The 16,188-nt window shown below is 54.3% G+C and overlaps 1 protein-coding gene across 1 annotated transcript in view; it reads right to left on the bottom strand.

Moving 5' to 3' along the window:
- The window catches only part of CFAP77 (cilia and flagella associated protein 77), a 105,872-nt gene extending 90,910 nt beyond the window's left edge, over window positions 1-14,962 (bottom strand). Inside the window, exon 1 of the mRNA XM_090276033.1 lies at window positions 14,596-14,962. Coding sequence (XP_090132159.1) covers window positions 14,596-14,790 — 195 coding nt within the window. The 5' untranslated portion in view covers window positions 14,791-14,962. The remainder of the gene's footprint in view (window positions 1-14,595) is intronic.
- Window positions 14,963-16,188: the final 1,226 nt, after the last annotated feature.

Below are 16,188 nucleotides of genomic sequence, written 5' to 3'. Positions count from 1 at the left end.
GCCCCTTCTTTCCTTCCTTTCACTAGTCTGGTGGGCAGTGTTGACGAGGAAGCCATTAGCTGAAGTCACCAAGCATTTAAGGGGCTGAAGCGAAGGCAGAGGGCCCCCAGGTGCCCTCCCGATATTGAAGGGTCAGGTCACACTGGGCCCCATTAAATGCCCTATTGATTGAATTCTTGCCATCCTGGCGGAACCAAATGCTGACAGGATCAATGTTAAGGCTGTGTGAGCACAGCGACTTTGTCTCGCCAAACGCCACGTGATGGCTGCCCACCCCTCCCCCTTCCAGGGATTGAGGCCTTTATCAGCAAGCTGGGCTCTTGGATTTGGGGGAAAATCCTCTGAAAAGACGATTTTCAGATTCCTTTCACTTTTATTTGGTTCAAAGTGAACACAAGCCAGCCCCACTTCCTAGAACATTGTCACTGTTGACAAGTGGAGATGAAATTTCAGGTGACTAAAGATACACCCCCGCCATGCCGCACGGTGATGAATTAAGAAAGGGTCTCCTGGAAATTTTTTGAAAAATCTCTCTCTCCCTCAGAACCCCAAAATGGAAGTCGCCGCATTAAGTAAATAAATAAAAGAAGTAGGCAATCTCGTGGTGACATTTTCATTAGCCCGCTCTCTTTCTGTCTCATTAGCCTCCGCGGGCAGAGGAAGGATTGTTGTAATTAGCAGGGCTTGAAGTCGGCGCGGGCTGCCTCCCTCCTGCTGTTGCCAGGATTACCCCGTCGGCTTATAAATACAATACAAATCATTACAGCCCACGACACCCCTCAGAAGGAGACAGAAGAAAGGGGACCCACCCCAGTCCATGTTAAGTGTCTTGGAACAATGTTCTTTCTCTAAACAGTCAAGTACAACCCAAGCGTTTTACTGGGCTTGATCAAACGGTTCCATATCCTCTCACAGAAAAGCTCCTTCCTGCCTGGGACGGGCCATGTGGTCCCTTCCTCCTGCTGGCCCCGGGCCTCTCGGGCTCGATGGGATCGCCCCCCCAAGTCCCCGGCTGGGTTTACTTGTTAAATGCTCCAATCAAAAGGCTGGCCCGGAAACCGCCCAGGTCCCCAGCAGCCTCCTAGGTGGTACCCCTGGGGACCCACTCATGGTTTTCCATCGACACAAAGTTCTCTGCAGAGAGCGTTTGCTGCTCCGCGAGGCCAAACGGCAGGGCCGTGGGTTCCCCCCACCGGTGCATACAAGCTATGTCTTCCTTCGTGAAGAACACCCCGTCTTTAAATCTTGAAAGGAAAGTGTCTTAAGTTTGAACTGGAAAATAAATCTGGACGTTTCTAGAAATGCCAATGTAACTACCCACCAGGAAACCATCTCCCGGGGACTCATCAAACTGTTCATTTACTCACTTGTTTGGTAAACATTTATTGAGCGCCTACTTTATGCCAAGAACTGTAGGCACTGGGGATAAAAGCCGGACGAGACCTGGTTCCTGCCCACATGCTAACAGCGATGACAGAAATGCACACAGGACATGATGGAGGCAAAGGGGGACAGAGAAACCCCTCAGGGTGGGGACAGGGCCAGAAAGAGCTCCCAGAGGAGTGCACCCGGCTGAGCTTGGAACTGTGGATGAGGAATGGCCACGTGAGAATGGGAGGAAGGGGGTGCAGAGAAGCCGCATCTCAGGCTGGGGCACCGTCTGCCCAGGCGCAGGTGACAGTCCCACCGAGCGGCATAAAAGGATGCGATACAGGCAGGAAAGAACATGTGGGTGAACAGTATCAGAGCCAGAAGGTAGAGGGTAACTCATGAGTTGGGCAAGGAGATCAGGAACATTTTGCTAAACCGAAGAGTCTAGATTTTGTCCTGTCGGTGACAGGGAGTCATTAAAGAGGACCCTCTGGACACCTGCCGAAAGCCCAGACATTTACCCACGAGAACTATCCAAAAGCGAACCCGTGACCTTCACCCAAACGCTTCATACCACCTTCTCCCGACACAGCTCTGTCGCCGAGTCCTGGTGGCTCTGCCTGCTAAGTAACCCTCAGTCTGCCCGTTGTCTCGTCCCCTCCATCCTCATTCCAGGCTTGTCTCTCACTTGGGTCACTTCACAAGACCCGAAAGGACCTCCCGCGGCCACCGGGGACATGCCATCTACTCTCTACTCTGTGGCCCGAAAGGCCTTTGCAATGCCAGTGTGACCATGTTCCTCTGCCTCCAGGCCCGACCTCTGCTCAGAGGCCCCCACTGGCTCCCATGACTCTGAGGCTAAAGGTCAGAGCCCTTACCTGGCCTCCAACCAGGCCCCGCGTGGTCCTGCCGAGGCTGACCCGGTCCCCCACCCCGCATCCCGCCACCCCAGGCCGTCGCGGTGCCTGGGTCCCAGGCTCTCTCCCACCCAGCCGCCTCGCACATGCTCTTCTAAGCCCAGACCTGCCCTTGTCCTCCCCCTCCACAGACGCCCCTCCCCCGTTCCTTTCCTGGTTAACCCAAGTCTCAGCTCAGTTCTCACTTTCCCCAAGAGATCGTCCCTGGTCCGCCAGTCACGTGACATCTCCCAGTTAGATGCGTCATAAACTTCTCCTTCCCTCCGTTACACTGGCAATCTTACAGTTATTTGTGACTCTTTGGTTAATGTGTACCTGCCCAATCAGACTGTAAGTTTCCACTGGAATAGCGATCATGTCAAATTTTGTTCACCAGTGTCTCTCTAGTGCCTAGCCAGTGCCTGGCACATTTAATGGGAATTCAGTCAATACTAATGTATTTGCTCACTAAAACAACGGGTGGACAGATGGATGGATGGTGGATGCTTGGATGGATGGACGGAGGAATGGGTGGATGGATGGAGGGATGGGTGGTGGATGGCTGGATGGATGGACAGAGGGAGGGAAGGAGAGGTGAATGACAGATGACAGGACGGAGGCCTCGGGTTGAACATACCGGATGTCCCTCTAGTGACTGCTTTGTCATTCTTACCACACTCACGGACCAACGACCAGGACCCACGCCCAGAGCAGTCACATGTGGCAGTCTAACCCCAAGGACCTCAGGATGTGACCTGATTTGGCCACAGAGTCATGGCAAAGGGGATTTGTTAAAATGAGGTCCTAATGGAGTAGAGTGGGCCCCTGGTCCAATATGTCTGGTGTCCTCATGAAGAGGGGGCACGTGGACACAGACACACGTATCGGGAGAAGGCCACGTGAATATGGAGACAACCGTCCCCAAGCCAGAGAGAGAAGCCGGCAGCAGACCCTCCCTCACAGCCTCTGAAAGAGCCAGCCCCACTGACGCCTCCATCTCGGGCTCCTGACCCCCCTGGGTTACGGTCATTGTCACTGCGGTCCCAGTAGGTGACAGCAGAGGGCAAAGTCACTAGACCCGAGAGTGGCCAGAGGAGCCGCGACGCAGCAGGTGGGGCTCGGGTGGGCGCCAGCGGAAGAGCTGGTGGGCGGAGGCGACAGTGGGCAGGCAGAAAGGCAGCGCGTCCTCGGTGGGAAGGGAGTGGTGAGCAGGCTCAAGGGGCGTCTTCTCTCATCTCAGGGAAGGAGATGTCTGCCACGCATGAAAGAACCAGGTCAGGGCTCCGGGAAGCCAGCCCCGAGTCGCCACATCGGGCGAGGCTGCCTGTGTCTTCAGACGCACGGTCGCTGGCCTGGAAATGGCTCCCCGCAGGCTTCGTGTATCGATACATCCCTTGTGCTGTTGGGCAGCGTCTTCTTTATGCTCAGCTGAACAACCCTGTGCTGATCGCCCTGGCCCATGTAGATGGGGTCATTTTAACAAATTATAGTTGAAGCCCATCCTCTCTTCCCCTTCCCGCTGCCCTCCCTGCGCTACTCGCAAGGAAAGAAGCCAATGAGAAGCAGCCCGACTGCGGTCACGCTGCCTGCTGTACAATGTTGCGCTGCCTAATGGAGTTTTAATTTCCCTGTCGTGGGTCAATATTTGCTTCAGGAAAGAAAAATGTCACTATAAGCCACTGCCCCAAATGAACTTGGTAGCACAGAGGGCGAGAGAGACTTCTTTGCTATGTAAACAAGGATGGGAAGTGGATGCGGGGCGTGGGGGGGTTCTAGTCTTCACAAATAAGGCTGCTTGTGGGGTCTGCCGCCCCTTCCGACAACGGTGGTGATTAAATATTTTGCGTTGCAAATGCAGAGAACTGTCAGAGACTCTCCCCCAGTTTGAGGGTCTGAAACAAAGTCATTATAATATGGAAGAGAAACAATTTATTCCAGCCTAATAATAACTGGGGGGGGGGGGGGAGGCAGGGAGGGCGCGGAGCATAATCTTAGGCACCCCTGCTCGAAGGCCTTGCGGTTGCTTCTCATTCCCACGACCAGGGCTGCCTGTGGAAACCAAATCCTGCTTTTTCAAAAAACATAGGAGACGTCGCTGGCCCGTGCGGGGAACTTAAGCTCGGCGACCCTGTCTCTCTCATAATAAGTCTGCCCAACAGCGATGTCGCTCGTGCTGCTGAAGGATAGTTTCATTCCCTGCTCAAGATCGGAAGGAAAACTTTGCCTCGCCAAATGAACGTCGAACCCTGAACGTGTCAGGTCCTCCCTCCTGACACAAATGAAAGGGAACATCGGGCGGCGGCATGTACCACAGCCCTGACAAGGGAGCGGGGGAGGCGGCGCAGCGGGCGCGTCTGATTCCCTCTGTGTGGGCAGCGGGGCTGAGGGGCCGTGGGCACCGGCTGGCGCACACGCTACAGGTCCCCGTCGAGCAAGTCACTTTCATGGCAATGGTCGGTGGTATAATGACCCGGTTTCCAATTAGCCAGAACATGACAACATCTCAACTTTCATGGCGGCCAACGCTGCCGGTGACAGCCCCTTCTCAGAAGTTCGCGGGGCAGCGTGGGGCTGTAATGGCGCGTCCCAGCACGGTGGGAAATGATGCCTAGCGCGTTTAAAAATAAATAAGGTAAATGATCACCCTTTCATTAGATCTGTACGCCTAGCATATCAGTGACTTTTTTTTTTTTTCCTATTAAAATTGTTGATTGAAGGCCGTTGGCTGTTTCAGTTCAAAATTACATTTCTGCCCTCTTAGGGGCTGCCGCCATTAAAAATCACTCCTGGTGCCTAGTTAGTAACAAGAAAAGACCCCTAAAACTGCGATTTCAGGGGGAGAAAAACACAAGCAAGAGACCCGGACTGCATCTTTGCGTCCCCAAGGGCACCCTGTTCCTTTGTTCTGCTAAGAAAAATTAACCTCAATCTCAGCTCCCGGTCCCCAGATTGATTATCATAGTCATTTAAATACTGTAATCTCATTTTCAGCACTGGGATAAGGAGGGGGGCAAGGGGGTGGTGGTCGGGAGCCAGGCTGGAGAGAGAAAAAGCAAGGGGGAGGGAAGGGAGAAAACAGAATAAATTATCTGACAAAGGGAAGCGGGCCTTTCTGCTCACAGAGCCTATTTCGGATCCTTCCACTTGATTGGAAAAGTTGATGAAGTTTAAATGAAGCAGAATTAGAACCTCAGGCCGCCGAGTATTGACGGGGCTGCGTGAGAATGTGCAATTCAATAGCCCGGCTTTCGGCAGAGAACGGGGAAAGGCCTGAGCGGTATAATCTTCAATCGCGTCTCACGTCCACACTGACAAGGCAGGGTAATGAGTGAGGCCAGATCAGGCCCGTTGGTTAAAGAAGTTAATCCCTGCAGCGGCCCAGAGCCGCGCTTTGATGCCTGTGGTGTGGGTCCCTGTCCCAGTCTATCTAAATGCTAACTAACTGGTGGGGGGGGGGGTGTGTGCGCTTTTCTTTGCTGGCGCTAATCTGATAACAATTTGCTCTCACTGATTAGGGGGGTGGCGAGGGCTGGGGGTGGGAGAGGAGTAGGGGAGCCCTTCCCTTTGAAAGGGTGAGGCCATTCCGGACGGCCTAGATGGCAGTTTCGTCCCCAGCCACCCTGGCTGCGGCCGCAGATGCGCGCGTTTAGAATAACCTCCACTCCAGGCGGCCGTGGGAAAGAAGGTATCCACCATCTTTTTCTCTCTTCAGGTTTTGTCTCTTCTTAAAACTTAAGTGCAGACTCTGTAAGCCGCCCACATGATGCCCCCTTCCTATCGGGCTCCCTCCAGAATTGTCCTTCGAACCCCCCCAAGCTCATAGCGTCTCTTTTCTCGCCTTGTCTGGACGTTTCTACATCTAAAACAGCTGTTCTCTACCTGTGGGTGGCGACCCCTTTGGGGATCGAATGACCCTTTCACAGGGGTCGCCTAAGACCATCAGAAAACACATATATAATTACATGGGTTTTTTTTGTGATTAATCACTAGGCTTTTAATTATGTTCAATTTGTAACAATGAAAATACATCCTGCATATCAGATATTTACATTACGATTCATAACAGTAGCAAAATTACAATTATGAAGTAGCAACAAAAATAATTTTATGGTTGGGGGTCCCCACAACATGAGGAGCTGCATTAAAGGGTCGCGGCATTAGGAAGGTGGAGAACCACTGCTCTAAAACGACCTTCTCTCTTGTCTCCACCTAGCAGAGTCCTGCTCGGCCTCCCAGCAACCCCACTGGAGCTTTTCCCAAGCCCTCCAGACCACGGGCCACCCCACGGTCCTGGATGTCTGGCCCACACCGCTGGCCCTATCATTTCAGCCTTGTGCGGCCCACTTCCAGGTGCGCATGCGCCCAGCTAGACGGTAGGCCCCGTGGGAACGGAAAGTGCAGCTCTGATGAAGGGGACCCGTAGAGGGATGGAGCTGAGCTGGGTCCTCCTTTCTAGTCGGGACCAAGGAGTCCGCGGGGTGGCAGAGAGTGGGGCACGTGTTAGGACCACGGCCAGCCACGGATGCGCACAGGCTCTGTGAGTCTTTCTGAGCTCAAAACGCTGACAGTGCAGAGCTGGGATCCTGTCTGGAAACATCTGGCACTTGGTAGGTACTCAACAAATAGTGGCCTGATTTCATTAGATCCTTTTGATTTGCACACTGGTTATGACCTTGGACTCTGGAGACCGAACTAGAGGCTTGGCCCCTCATGTGTTAGCTGGTGACTGTGGGCCATTTGTGTAGCTTGTCACTAACTAGCCTCAGCTTCCTCACCTGTACAATGGGGATGACAGTAGTCCTCTGTCCTAGGACTGTTGCAGACTTAATGGGCGTGATGACTAAGAAGGACCAGCACCGTGCCTGGCACACACGGGCTCCACGGAGGGCCGACGCTGTCTGCTGGCGGGGGTGGGCTGTCAGCCGGCTGTGTGGTACTCAGCCAGGAGCTGCTGGAAACCCAGAGTCCCGCCGGCCTCCTCCTCCCACACCGAGAAGTCAGGCCCGGGAGCATCACGCAGGTAATCCGGGGACGATCCGCTCAGGAAAGCAAGGGGGACCTCCCGAGATGCCAGACCCACACTTTGCGTTTGGAAGGGGAGTTTTTGAAAGCCTTGCTTAACCCTCCGAATGTCTGCACCCTGGGCGCCTGCAGAAAGAGCAGAGTCTTCGGTGACAGTTCACAAAGGCTTGGGGGGCAGCGCGAAGCCCAGCGCGGGGTCCCGGGGGACCCCTGGCAAGCATGCCAGCAGGTTCCCACAAAGGGCCTGGTGAAGATTTGGAGCGTGACTGATCAGGGGTTTGTTTTACTTGCAAAAAGTAAACAATTCACAGCCACTGACCCTAAACCGTCACACACGTCCTGCCCACGGGTGCTCGAACATGCTGGCTGGCAGGAAACCTGGGTGCGCCTCACACATCCCACCCAGCAGAGGGGGTCACACGGCAGCATACTGCCAGGGGCACGTGTCCCTGTCGGCCTGCTTTCCCACAGTGCGGGCAGGGCGGTCTGCGAACCTGTTGGTGATACCTGTGGTCCTCGGCCCTTTGTTCTCCGCCTTGTTCAGTCCACTTGCTCCAGCCCCGGCAGGTCTCCGAGGGGGCGGGGCACCCCCCAGGTGTGGCCTCACTCCCTGACCAGCCTCGTCTCCACACTTGCCTTCCCTGAAGCGCCAGCGCATCCTCCAAATTTCCAGGTCCCTCCTCACCTTGGAGGCCTCCATCCAGGTCAGTTCCCCTGTCTCCTCGGCGCCTGGCACACAGTAGGTGCTCAAAAGTGCCGGTTCATCCCGGCAGTGAGTGAGGGCCTGCTGCCCCTCAGAGTGCTCACGGAAGCCCAGCATCGTCCCTTCCTGCTGAGACCTCGCCCAGGCAGCCCCTCTCCGGGTGTCCCTCCCTCTCCTGTCCACCCACGGGAACCAACCCGTCCTCCAGCCCAGCCTGGGTGCTCCAGTCTGGCTCCCGCCTCCGCTCCTAAACATGACACCTGCCTCTCATTCCCTCCCCTTTATTATTGGTTTTAATGTGCAAAGTCTGGTTCTCCCTGGACCAGCCCATAAACTCCTAGGAAACAGATTCTTAAACTCTTGGGTCCCCACCGGTACCTTGCACATGGTAGGTATTCAGTTACTGTTTGCTCACTGACTGATGGGCTCACTAACGGTCCCCAACATGTGCCAAATATAAATACACAAATAGCCCACTCCTCTGTCCTTAATGGCCTCTTGGGAGTTGGAGGGAAATGAAGACGCAATTCTATGTAATGGGATCATTGAGGCGGCACCCGGGGGATGAGCCTGGGCGCCCGAAGGAGAGGCTTTGACTGAAAAAGAAAACAAGGGCCAAGAGAGCAAGCTGCGAGGACTGATAAACCCACGGCTTTCTCTAAAAAAATGAAGCCTCCCTGCCGGCCGGCCAGCCCGGGCGGGGCCCCAGGATGGGCAGCTTGCTTTCCATCCGCCTTCCTAGCGTTTCATTTCCTCTGATCACATAGTGGTTCAGTGTGAAAGGCATTGGGCAATCAGCGGTATCTTTCACGGATAAAGGCAAATGTAACACTTTCATATTTTACTCAAACATAATAAAAACCCTGACCCTCACTGGGCCGTTTGTACCACTGGGCGTTTGCCTGCCATCTTCACGTTTGTCTCTAGGCGTTTCCGCCCACGGGCACCGATGTGTGTGTGTCGGGGACGATAAGCTGTTACCATGGTGTGGCTCCTACCGTGGCAGCGTGGCCAGTCTAAACGAACCCACTGGCTCAGACAACGATAATGACCCCAGCAGAAGCGCTGAGTCTCATAGAGTAGACTAGAGTGGGGGTGAAAACCCACAAACACTCAGGATCTAAGATGGTGTGACCACTCAGCCCAGGGGCTGAGTTTTCTTCAGTCCTCTGCTCACCCGCCTCTCCCTCTTCACCCATCAGGGTCTGGCTCCCAGCCTGCGTCTTCATAAAGCCTCGTGTCCCCCTCAGGGCGTGCTCCGCAAAACCGCCACCCTTCCGGGTCGTGCGGCTCGTCTGAAACGTGTGGGGGTGCCCCGCCAACACTGCATTTATTATTTACGTGTGTGCACACGCACAAAAATAAGACAACATTTGTGAGAGCTTTCTTTAAGATAGCGCTGCGTTAGGCAACATATATATGCAATACATGCGCGCATGCACTATGCATGGCACATACCTGCTCCGCCTTCCCAGCTAAAGAGTTAACTCCTGTGGGCAAAGGCTGAGCTCGGGACTTGTTCTCTATGACCCTGGGAGAGCTTAGGATGGTTGGGGGCACCTGGTAAACACTCAGTAAATATGTCTTAGCTGTCACCAAATCCCAAGGAAGTAGGTGGAAGCTGCTTTGGAAGGGATTCTGAGCAAGATAATCCGGGATTCAGACTCGTTGGTCAGCACGGTGTACGAACATCACCCATCTGGGCTGCCATTAATTAACGGTGGCCACAGAAGCACGGGGCTGGCAGGCAGGAGACTGAATCTCACCCACTTCAGCGACCCGGCCAGAGTGGCACCTTGGATGAGCCTCTCCCCCTCTCTAGGCCTTAATCCTGCTCAGCAAAGGAATTGGAGGAGGCGTCTGCAAGCCTCCTTCCTCCCAGGGTGTGACTGAACGGCTCTGTCACAGAGGTGCGCACTTCCTGTTTGTGACGCAAGCCCCACAGGAAAGCAGAGCCATTAATAAATGATGAAAAAGTCGGGGGCTTGATTCCATGGATTCCACCCCTGTCCCCGCCTGCCTCTCTGGGGCGATGGAAGATTCGAGGCTCTCCGTGGGGCGCACTGGGCAGTCTCCCCTGTAACTGTATTGACAGGGTATCCGCGGAGTCCCAATGGCAGGAAGGGGCGCAGGCTGATAGGCTCTGTGAGGGAGCCCGGGAGGCTGCTGTCGCAGGGCTCCGTGTGGAGTCACGGCGTTCTGGGGAAACGGGAGTGGAGCAGGGAGAAGCTTGGTTCTTGTATTTAATTTTATTCTTCCCAGAGAGTTGCGTTTGAAGGAAAACTGGCTCGCAGCACATCGCTTTATACAATAGAGCAGAAGCTCTTTCTAGTGGAAAACATTTACATCTTTCTGTGACCACATAAAACACCTACTTGATTCAATCAGTCCCGCTCACTAACCAGCTGGCTTGGTTTTAAATGAGGCGGACAGTTGCGGAGCATTTGCAGACAAAATGCCGGCTTGGCCGTCTGAGTTTTTCACTTTCCACTCGGTTACTGTGGCATCTTGCAGGCCCGTTCTCGCATCGCTGATGTGTATTTGTCCTGGTACCCGCCACGGCTGTGAGATGGCAGTGTTGGGTTTGTTCAGGCAGCATGCCTGCATTTCAAGTGGGGAAAAAACACCCTGCTCCTGTTCACTGGAGGAAACGGTCTGAGCAACAGACCCCCGATATGGTGGAACACGTGACTACGTCTCAGGGGTTCTGTTCTTCGAACACAGAGGCAACCTTCAGGGTCAGGCTCGGCCCAAACCAGAATATACTCAAAACTGACATGCCACAGTGAAGAAACCCAGAAGCCAAGCCACAAACCAATTTAAGCAGCCTATTATATTTTTTTAAGACTGTTTTTTTTTTTTTTTTGTCTTGGCTGGATAGCTCAGTTGCTTAGAGCATTGTCCAGATACCGCAAGGTTGTGGGTTCGAGCCCTGGTCAGAGCACATACAAGAATCAGCCAATGAATGCGTTAAAAGTGGATACGTTGAATAACAAATCGATCTCTCTCACTCTCTCAGATTAATTTTTTAAATTTAATTTATTTATTTAGAGAGAGGGGAAGGGAGGGGTGAAAGAGGGAGCGAGATACCGACGTGTGAGAGATACATTTATAGGTTGCCTCTCTCACACGCTGCAACCTGGGATCAGCACACAACCCAGACATGTGCCCTGGCTGGAAATCGAACCAGCGACCCTTCGCTTTGTGGGATGGTGCTCAACCAACTGAGCCATGATGGTCAGGGCTCAAATTAATTTTTAAAAAAAGATTTTTTAAAAAGCGTTCTCAATCCTGAATACCTTTAATCTTCTCCTTAAATTTTTTTTTTAATTTATGGATTTTAGAGAGGAAGGAGGGGAGAGAGAGAGAGAGATCCATTTGTTCCACTTACTGATGCCTCATTGGTCAATTCTTGCATGTGCTCTGACCAGGGATCAAACCCTCAACCTTGGCGTATCTGGATGATGCTCTAACCAACTGAGCTACCTGCCAGGGCTCTTCCCTTTTCTTGAAAGAAGAAAACCCCAAAGTTTCTTCATAATTAAAAAAATTTTTTTTAAACATAGGAAGCTGTTTGGAGTGGTGAAATAACGCTGAGCTGGGGGCCAGGGACATGGCTTCTAACCAGGTTCTGCTCTGCCAGAACCGCAAGGAAGAGCCCACCGCAGATGGCGCCAGGGTCCCCGTTCGTAAAGAGGGGTCTGGGAAAGCTAACCAGCAGGGTTCCTCCTCCTCTCGGTGTCTCCGCAGCTTCCACTCGGGTCAGGTTTTGGGAGAGTATCCAGTGGCGGTGGTGACTACTGAAATGTGGACATAATCATAACTGCCACAGGAGGTACGCACGGCCCATCGAGGACTGGAGCGAGGAAAGGAGGAGGAAAGGCCCCGACGGGAGGAGCCAGGGGCCACCACAGAGAGTGCCTGGGCACAGCCCCTGCCACTCAGAACCTGGGCACGGCCCCCGCCACTCAGACACTGGGCACGGCCCCCACCACTCAGACACTGGGCACGGCCCCCGCCACTCAGAACCTGGGCACGGCCCCCGCCACTCAGACACTGGGCACGGCCCCCGCCACTCAGACACTGGGCACGGCCCCTGCCACTCAGAACCTGGGCACGGCCCCCGCCACTCAGAACCTGGGCACGGCCCCCGCCACTAAGATGCTGGCACCATGGCCAGGCCACCGCTCTGCGTCTCATGCCCTGAAGACAAAACCCTAGTCATCAGTCAGACAGCAGCACAGTTTCCAAACCTCAATTCAGGTTCACAAATCAGGGGTTGAATTTGTCCTGGAAGCTGTTCAGCTAGTGCCATCCAGAGGCCAAATATTGTTCTTTTTCAAATGGAGCAGGGGAAGCAAAAGGAAAAAACGGAAATTTTACTTACATATGTATATTATATCATGTATGTATAGTGGACATATACACCTGTACAAGGTCTGTCTGGAAGGCATACAGCCGAGTACTATGAAAAATTAGTAGCGTTTACTGAAGAAGATACAAGATACAAGAAATATTGTACACAGGACAATGACACCTCAGTCCCCTTCAAAGTTATGACCTTCTTGAGGGAATCTGGTTCATTGGCAGCGGTTTGAATCAAGTCATTAGTGACTGCAGCATGATGTGCCTTCTGCTCTGGTAGCAGAAGCCGCGGAATGGATTTTGACACGACACGTTTCATGCCAAGATTCTGTGTCAAAATCTCAGACCCAGCAGTGTTTGAAACCCCCAGATCAGCTTCTAGTCCTCGCGTGTCAGTCGCTGATCTGTGTTGACTGCAGCCCGTACATGTTCAACCGTCTCAGGTGTCTGCAGGCCGTCCAGACGTGGGTCACTTTCAACAGGCTCTCAACCATCTTTGAAGCGTCTGTGCCGCACTTTTGTTTGCGCTGCGCTCACTGCATCGTCCCTGAGAGCCTCCTGAACCATCCGAATAGTTTCCATGAAGGGATGGTCAAGCTTAGCGCAAAATCTGAGGCAGATTCGTTGCTCTACTCAGTCATTTTGGATGTGACGGCCATGCAGTACACACGCTCACTCAACAGCGTCTACCGCCCCCACTGACCAGTACAGTGAAGTCGTCATTGTTCACGCATGTGCATTCCAGTCCACTCTCCTTGGCTGCCAGGTTACAGGGATGTCATGCAAACTGTTCTCATTATAGTAACAGTGGCTGGACTTTTCCCAACAGACCTTGTCTGTATATGTGTGTAAACATATATGTAAATGCATGTATGTCTAATATGTGCACGTGTGCACACACTTAATACGCTGTGCGTGAGTATACATGTGTAGCTTGGGGCGGGCACTGCACACCGCTAACTCACGGTGCCGAAGAGGGGCTCCAAAACGCGCTCGCTTACGCTGGGGTAAGAAGGGGGCGCCCACGAGTGCCTGCATCGGCAAAAGTGACGACCTGACGCTAAAGCAGCTGGTCGGATGGGGGGGGGGGGCTTGGTTCTCCCCTTGACCCCAGAAGGATGGAACGCATCTATTTGTCCCCTCTGTCTGCTGACAGTGGCTCTTCCCACGTGGACGTAAGCGAAGGGCCTTGTTCCACGTGGGGGAGGAGCACGTACGAGAGCGCGCGTGAGAGAGGGGTGCCCAGTGCGAGAGCCTGCGTCCCCGGTGCCGGCCCGGGACGTAGCTCGGGGAAGGCGAGAGGAGGGCGTCCATGTTTTCACAGGAACCAATGAGCTCCGCTAAGAAAACCCAGGTCCCGCGTACCCCCAAACAAAACCACCAACAAAAACCTCTAGGCGCTCGTCAGCGCCGCGCTTGCAGGTAATCGGTACCGAGGCCAGGCTGCCACCTGCGTCCCCCACGGCGGGGAACGGCGCGCATTTTTAAAAGCACACTGCCCTCCGGTGGCGCAAGACGGGATTGCCGCGTGACCGCTTCCCAGCGGCCAAGCCTCGGTCTGACTTTTGGCGGGGCCTCGGGAAAGTGCTGGGTGCTGGGTGCTGGGTGGCCCCCAGTCCGGAACGAAAGAGCGTGCAATAAAAGGCGACGCGATCTAGTGAGAAGCCCCGGCTGCCTCACTGGTGCCTGGCGGGCCTCCCGGGGCCAGATCGGCGCTTTGCCCTAGTGTTGCCGCTCGGGATCGGTTTGATGGAGCGGAAAGGAACGTGCGCTGGGCGCCTCCAGAGGAGAGCGCGCTCACTGCGTGGTCGCGGCCCGGGGGCGGCGGGCACCTGAGAGCGCGGGCAGGGCTGGGTGAGGACAGGGTCTGGGTGCAGGTGGCCCGTCCTCCTGCGGGCTCATCGGCAGGCTCCCGGAAATAGCCGCAGCCAACGCCGGGCGTCAGGGGCCGCCGCGCCCGGGTTCCGCGGGCATCGCCCTAATCGGTCTGCCCACTCATGCCCTCTAACCAGGGCTCTTGTCATCCCACTTGGAGGGTGAAGAAGCTGAGGTTTAGAGAGGGAGCCCCCCCGCCCGTGGTCGCAGGGGGCTCCAGGTCTGTCTGGACCAGAGCTGGAGCTTCCCGCGCGGCGCTGGGACCCGGCCGTGGTGCCCGGGCCAGATGCGTGGACACCGCCGGACGCGTGGGAGGTCCGAGAGGGGCGAACGCGAAAGAGTGGTGGCATGTGGGCGGCTCACCTTGACGATGAGCGGGTTCTGAAACATGGAATCCCGCACGACCCCCAGCCTCTCGTTCTCCATGCCCGGCCGGATGTCGGCCCCGGTCAGGGGCCGTCGCGGGGGCGGGCAGATCTGGCTGACAGTGCGGCGCACGGGCTGCTGCTGCTTCTTCCATCGCATGAGGTCCTGGCGGGAGCTCTTGGCCTCCGGCATCCTGGAGGTCGCCGGGAACCCACCCGGGGCCTGGACGCGGCGTGCTGCCCAGTTTGGGGGCGCGAGCGGAACTCCGAAGAGCCAACTACTTGGACCCCGGGGTGGACACTGGACGCCGGGCTCCCTCCGAAATGGGGTGCGCCAACCTTGGGCACCCTCTCGTCTCAAGGAACCCTATCAATCCATATAAGCCCCTCTGGTCTCTCGGAGCTTCGTCTGGGCTCCGGGTTGAGGGTTGGGAAAGGAGAGAAAACCAAGACCACCCCTGGAAGAAAAATGGAACGGTCTGTCTCCATAGCGACAGGACGCCAACGGTTCTAGGTGGACCTTGTTTGTTTTAGGAAACTTGACGGTCACTAAGGTGGACGAGTTCAGGTTTCTTAAAAAGATGTGAGAAAACCCAAGAATCACCACTTGTGTTAAAAAGTGACGGGGCTCTGGAGCGCCATTTAGACTCCCAAGTCAAAGGTACCCTCGCAGCAGCCACCCCCACTCCGCTGACCGCCCCCACCCATCTGGCCACACACACACACACACACACACACACACACATGCGCGCGCGCGCACGGGCCCAGAGCGCTAATGTTTCACAATGAACTCGGAATCCTCACTCCACACCTGATGTTTCCACCAATCCACTGTGTGGTCTCAAATTAGTCACCCTCTTGGATCCTCAGTTTTTCCTTCTGTGAAATAGGTAGGGAGGAAAGTCCAGAGTTAAATGAGATCAGTGGTACCCAACTTTGTGCAACATAATGAAGGGAAGCTGAAAAGCACATATTCACTGAGCCAGAATGTCTGAAAACAGGATCTGGGAATCTAAACTGTAAAATACCTTCTCTCTCCCTTCAGATTTCTTTTTATTTCAAAAACATTCAAAGCTACAGAAAAGTTCAAGAGTACAACGAAAACCCACGTAGATGTCGCCTAGCTTCACCAGTCCTTAGAATTTGACACATTTGTTTCTGTGTGTCACAGAATCATTTTGAAAATATCTGCAGACAGTACAGTATCATATTTGACCCAGAACACTTCAGCAGGAGTCTGCCCAGAACGGGGAGATTCACATACATAACTACAATGCTGTCACCGTGGACTTTTAATGTGATGCCGTAATGGGGCCCATATGCAATCCACATGCAAAGTTGGGGATCTGCACTTTTTTCACGCATCCCAGGTGAATGGTGCAGTTTTGGGAACCACAAGCCCCGAGGATCTCTAGTCTGCCTTCTAGTTCTAAACTTTTGAGGGTTTATTTACCCACTATTATCATCATTAAAAGCTCAACCACCCGCAAGGCTCAGGGTAAGGAGTCCACCACAGAGGGAGCTGTACCAGCCATGAAGCTGCACTTCACAGCCACAGTGGACCGCACCACTGTTTCCAGAGGGGACCATA

Source organism: Furipterus horrens, unplaced genomic scaffold (genome assembly GCF_987537825.1).
Source record: "Furipterus horrens unplaced genomic scaffold, mFurHor1.1.pri manual_scaffold_4, whole genome shotgun sequence".
NCBI lineage: Eukaryota > Metazoa > Chordata > Mammalia > Chiroptera > Furipteridae > Furipterus > Furipterus horrens.
Note: the sequence above shows the minus strand (reverse complement) of the source record. Positions and strands in the feature narration are given on the sequence as shown.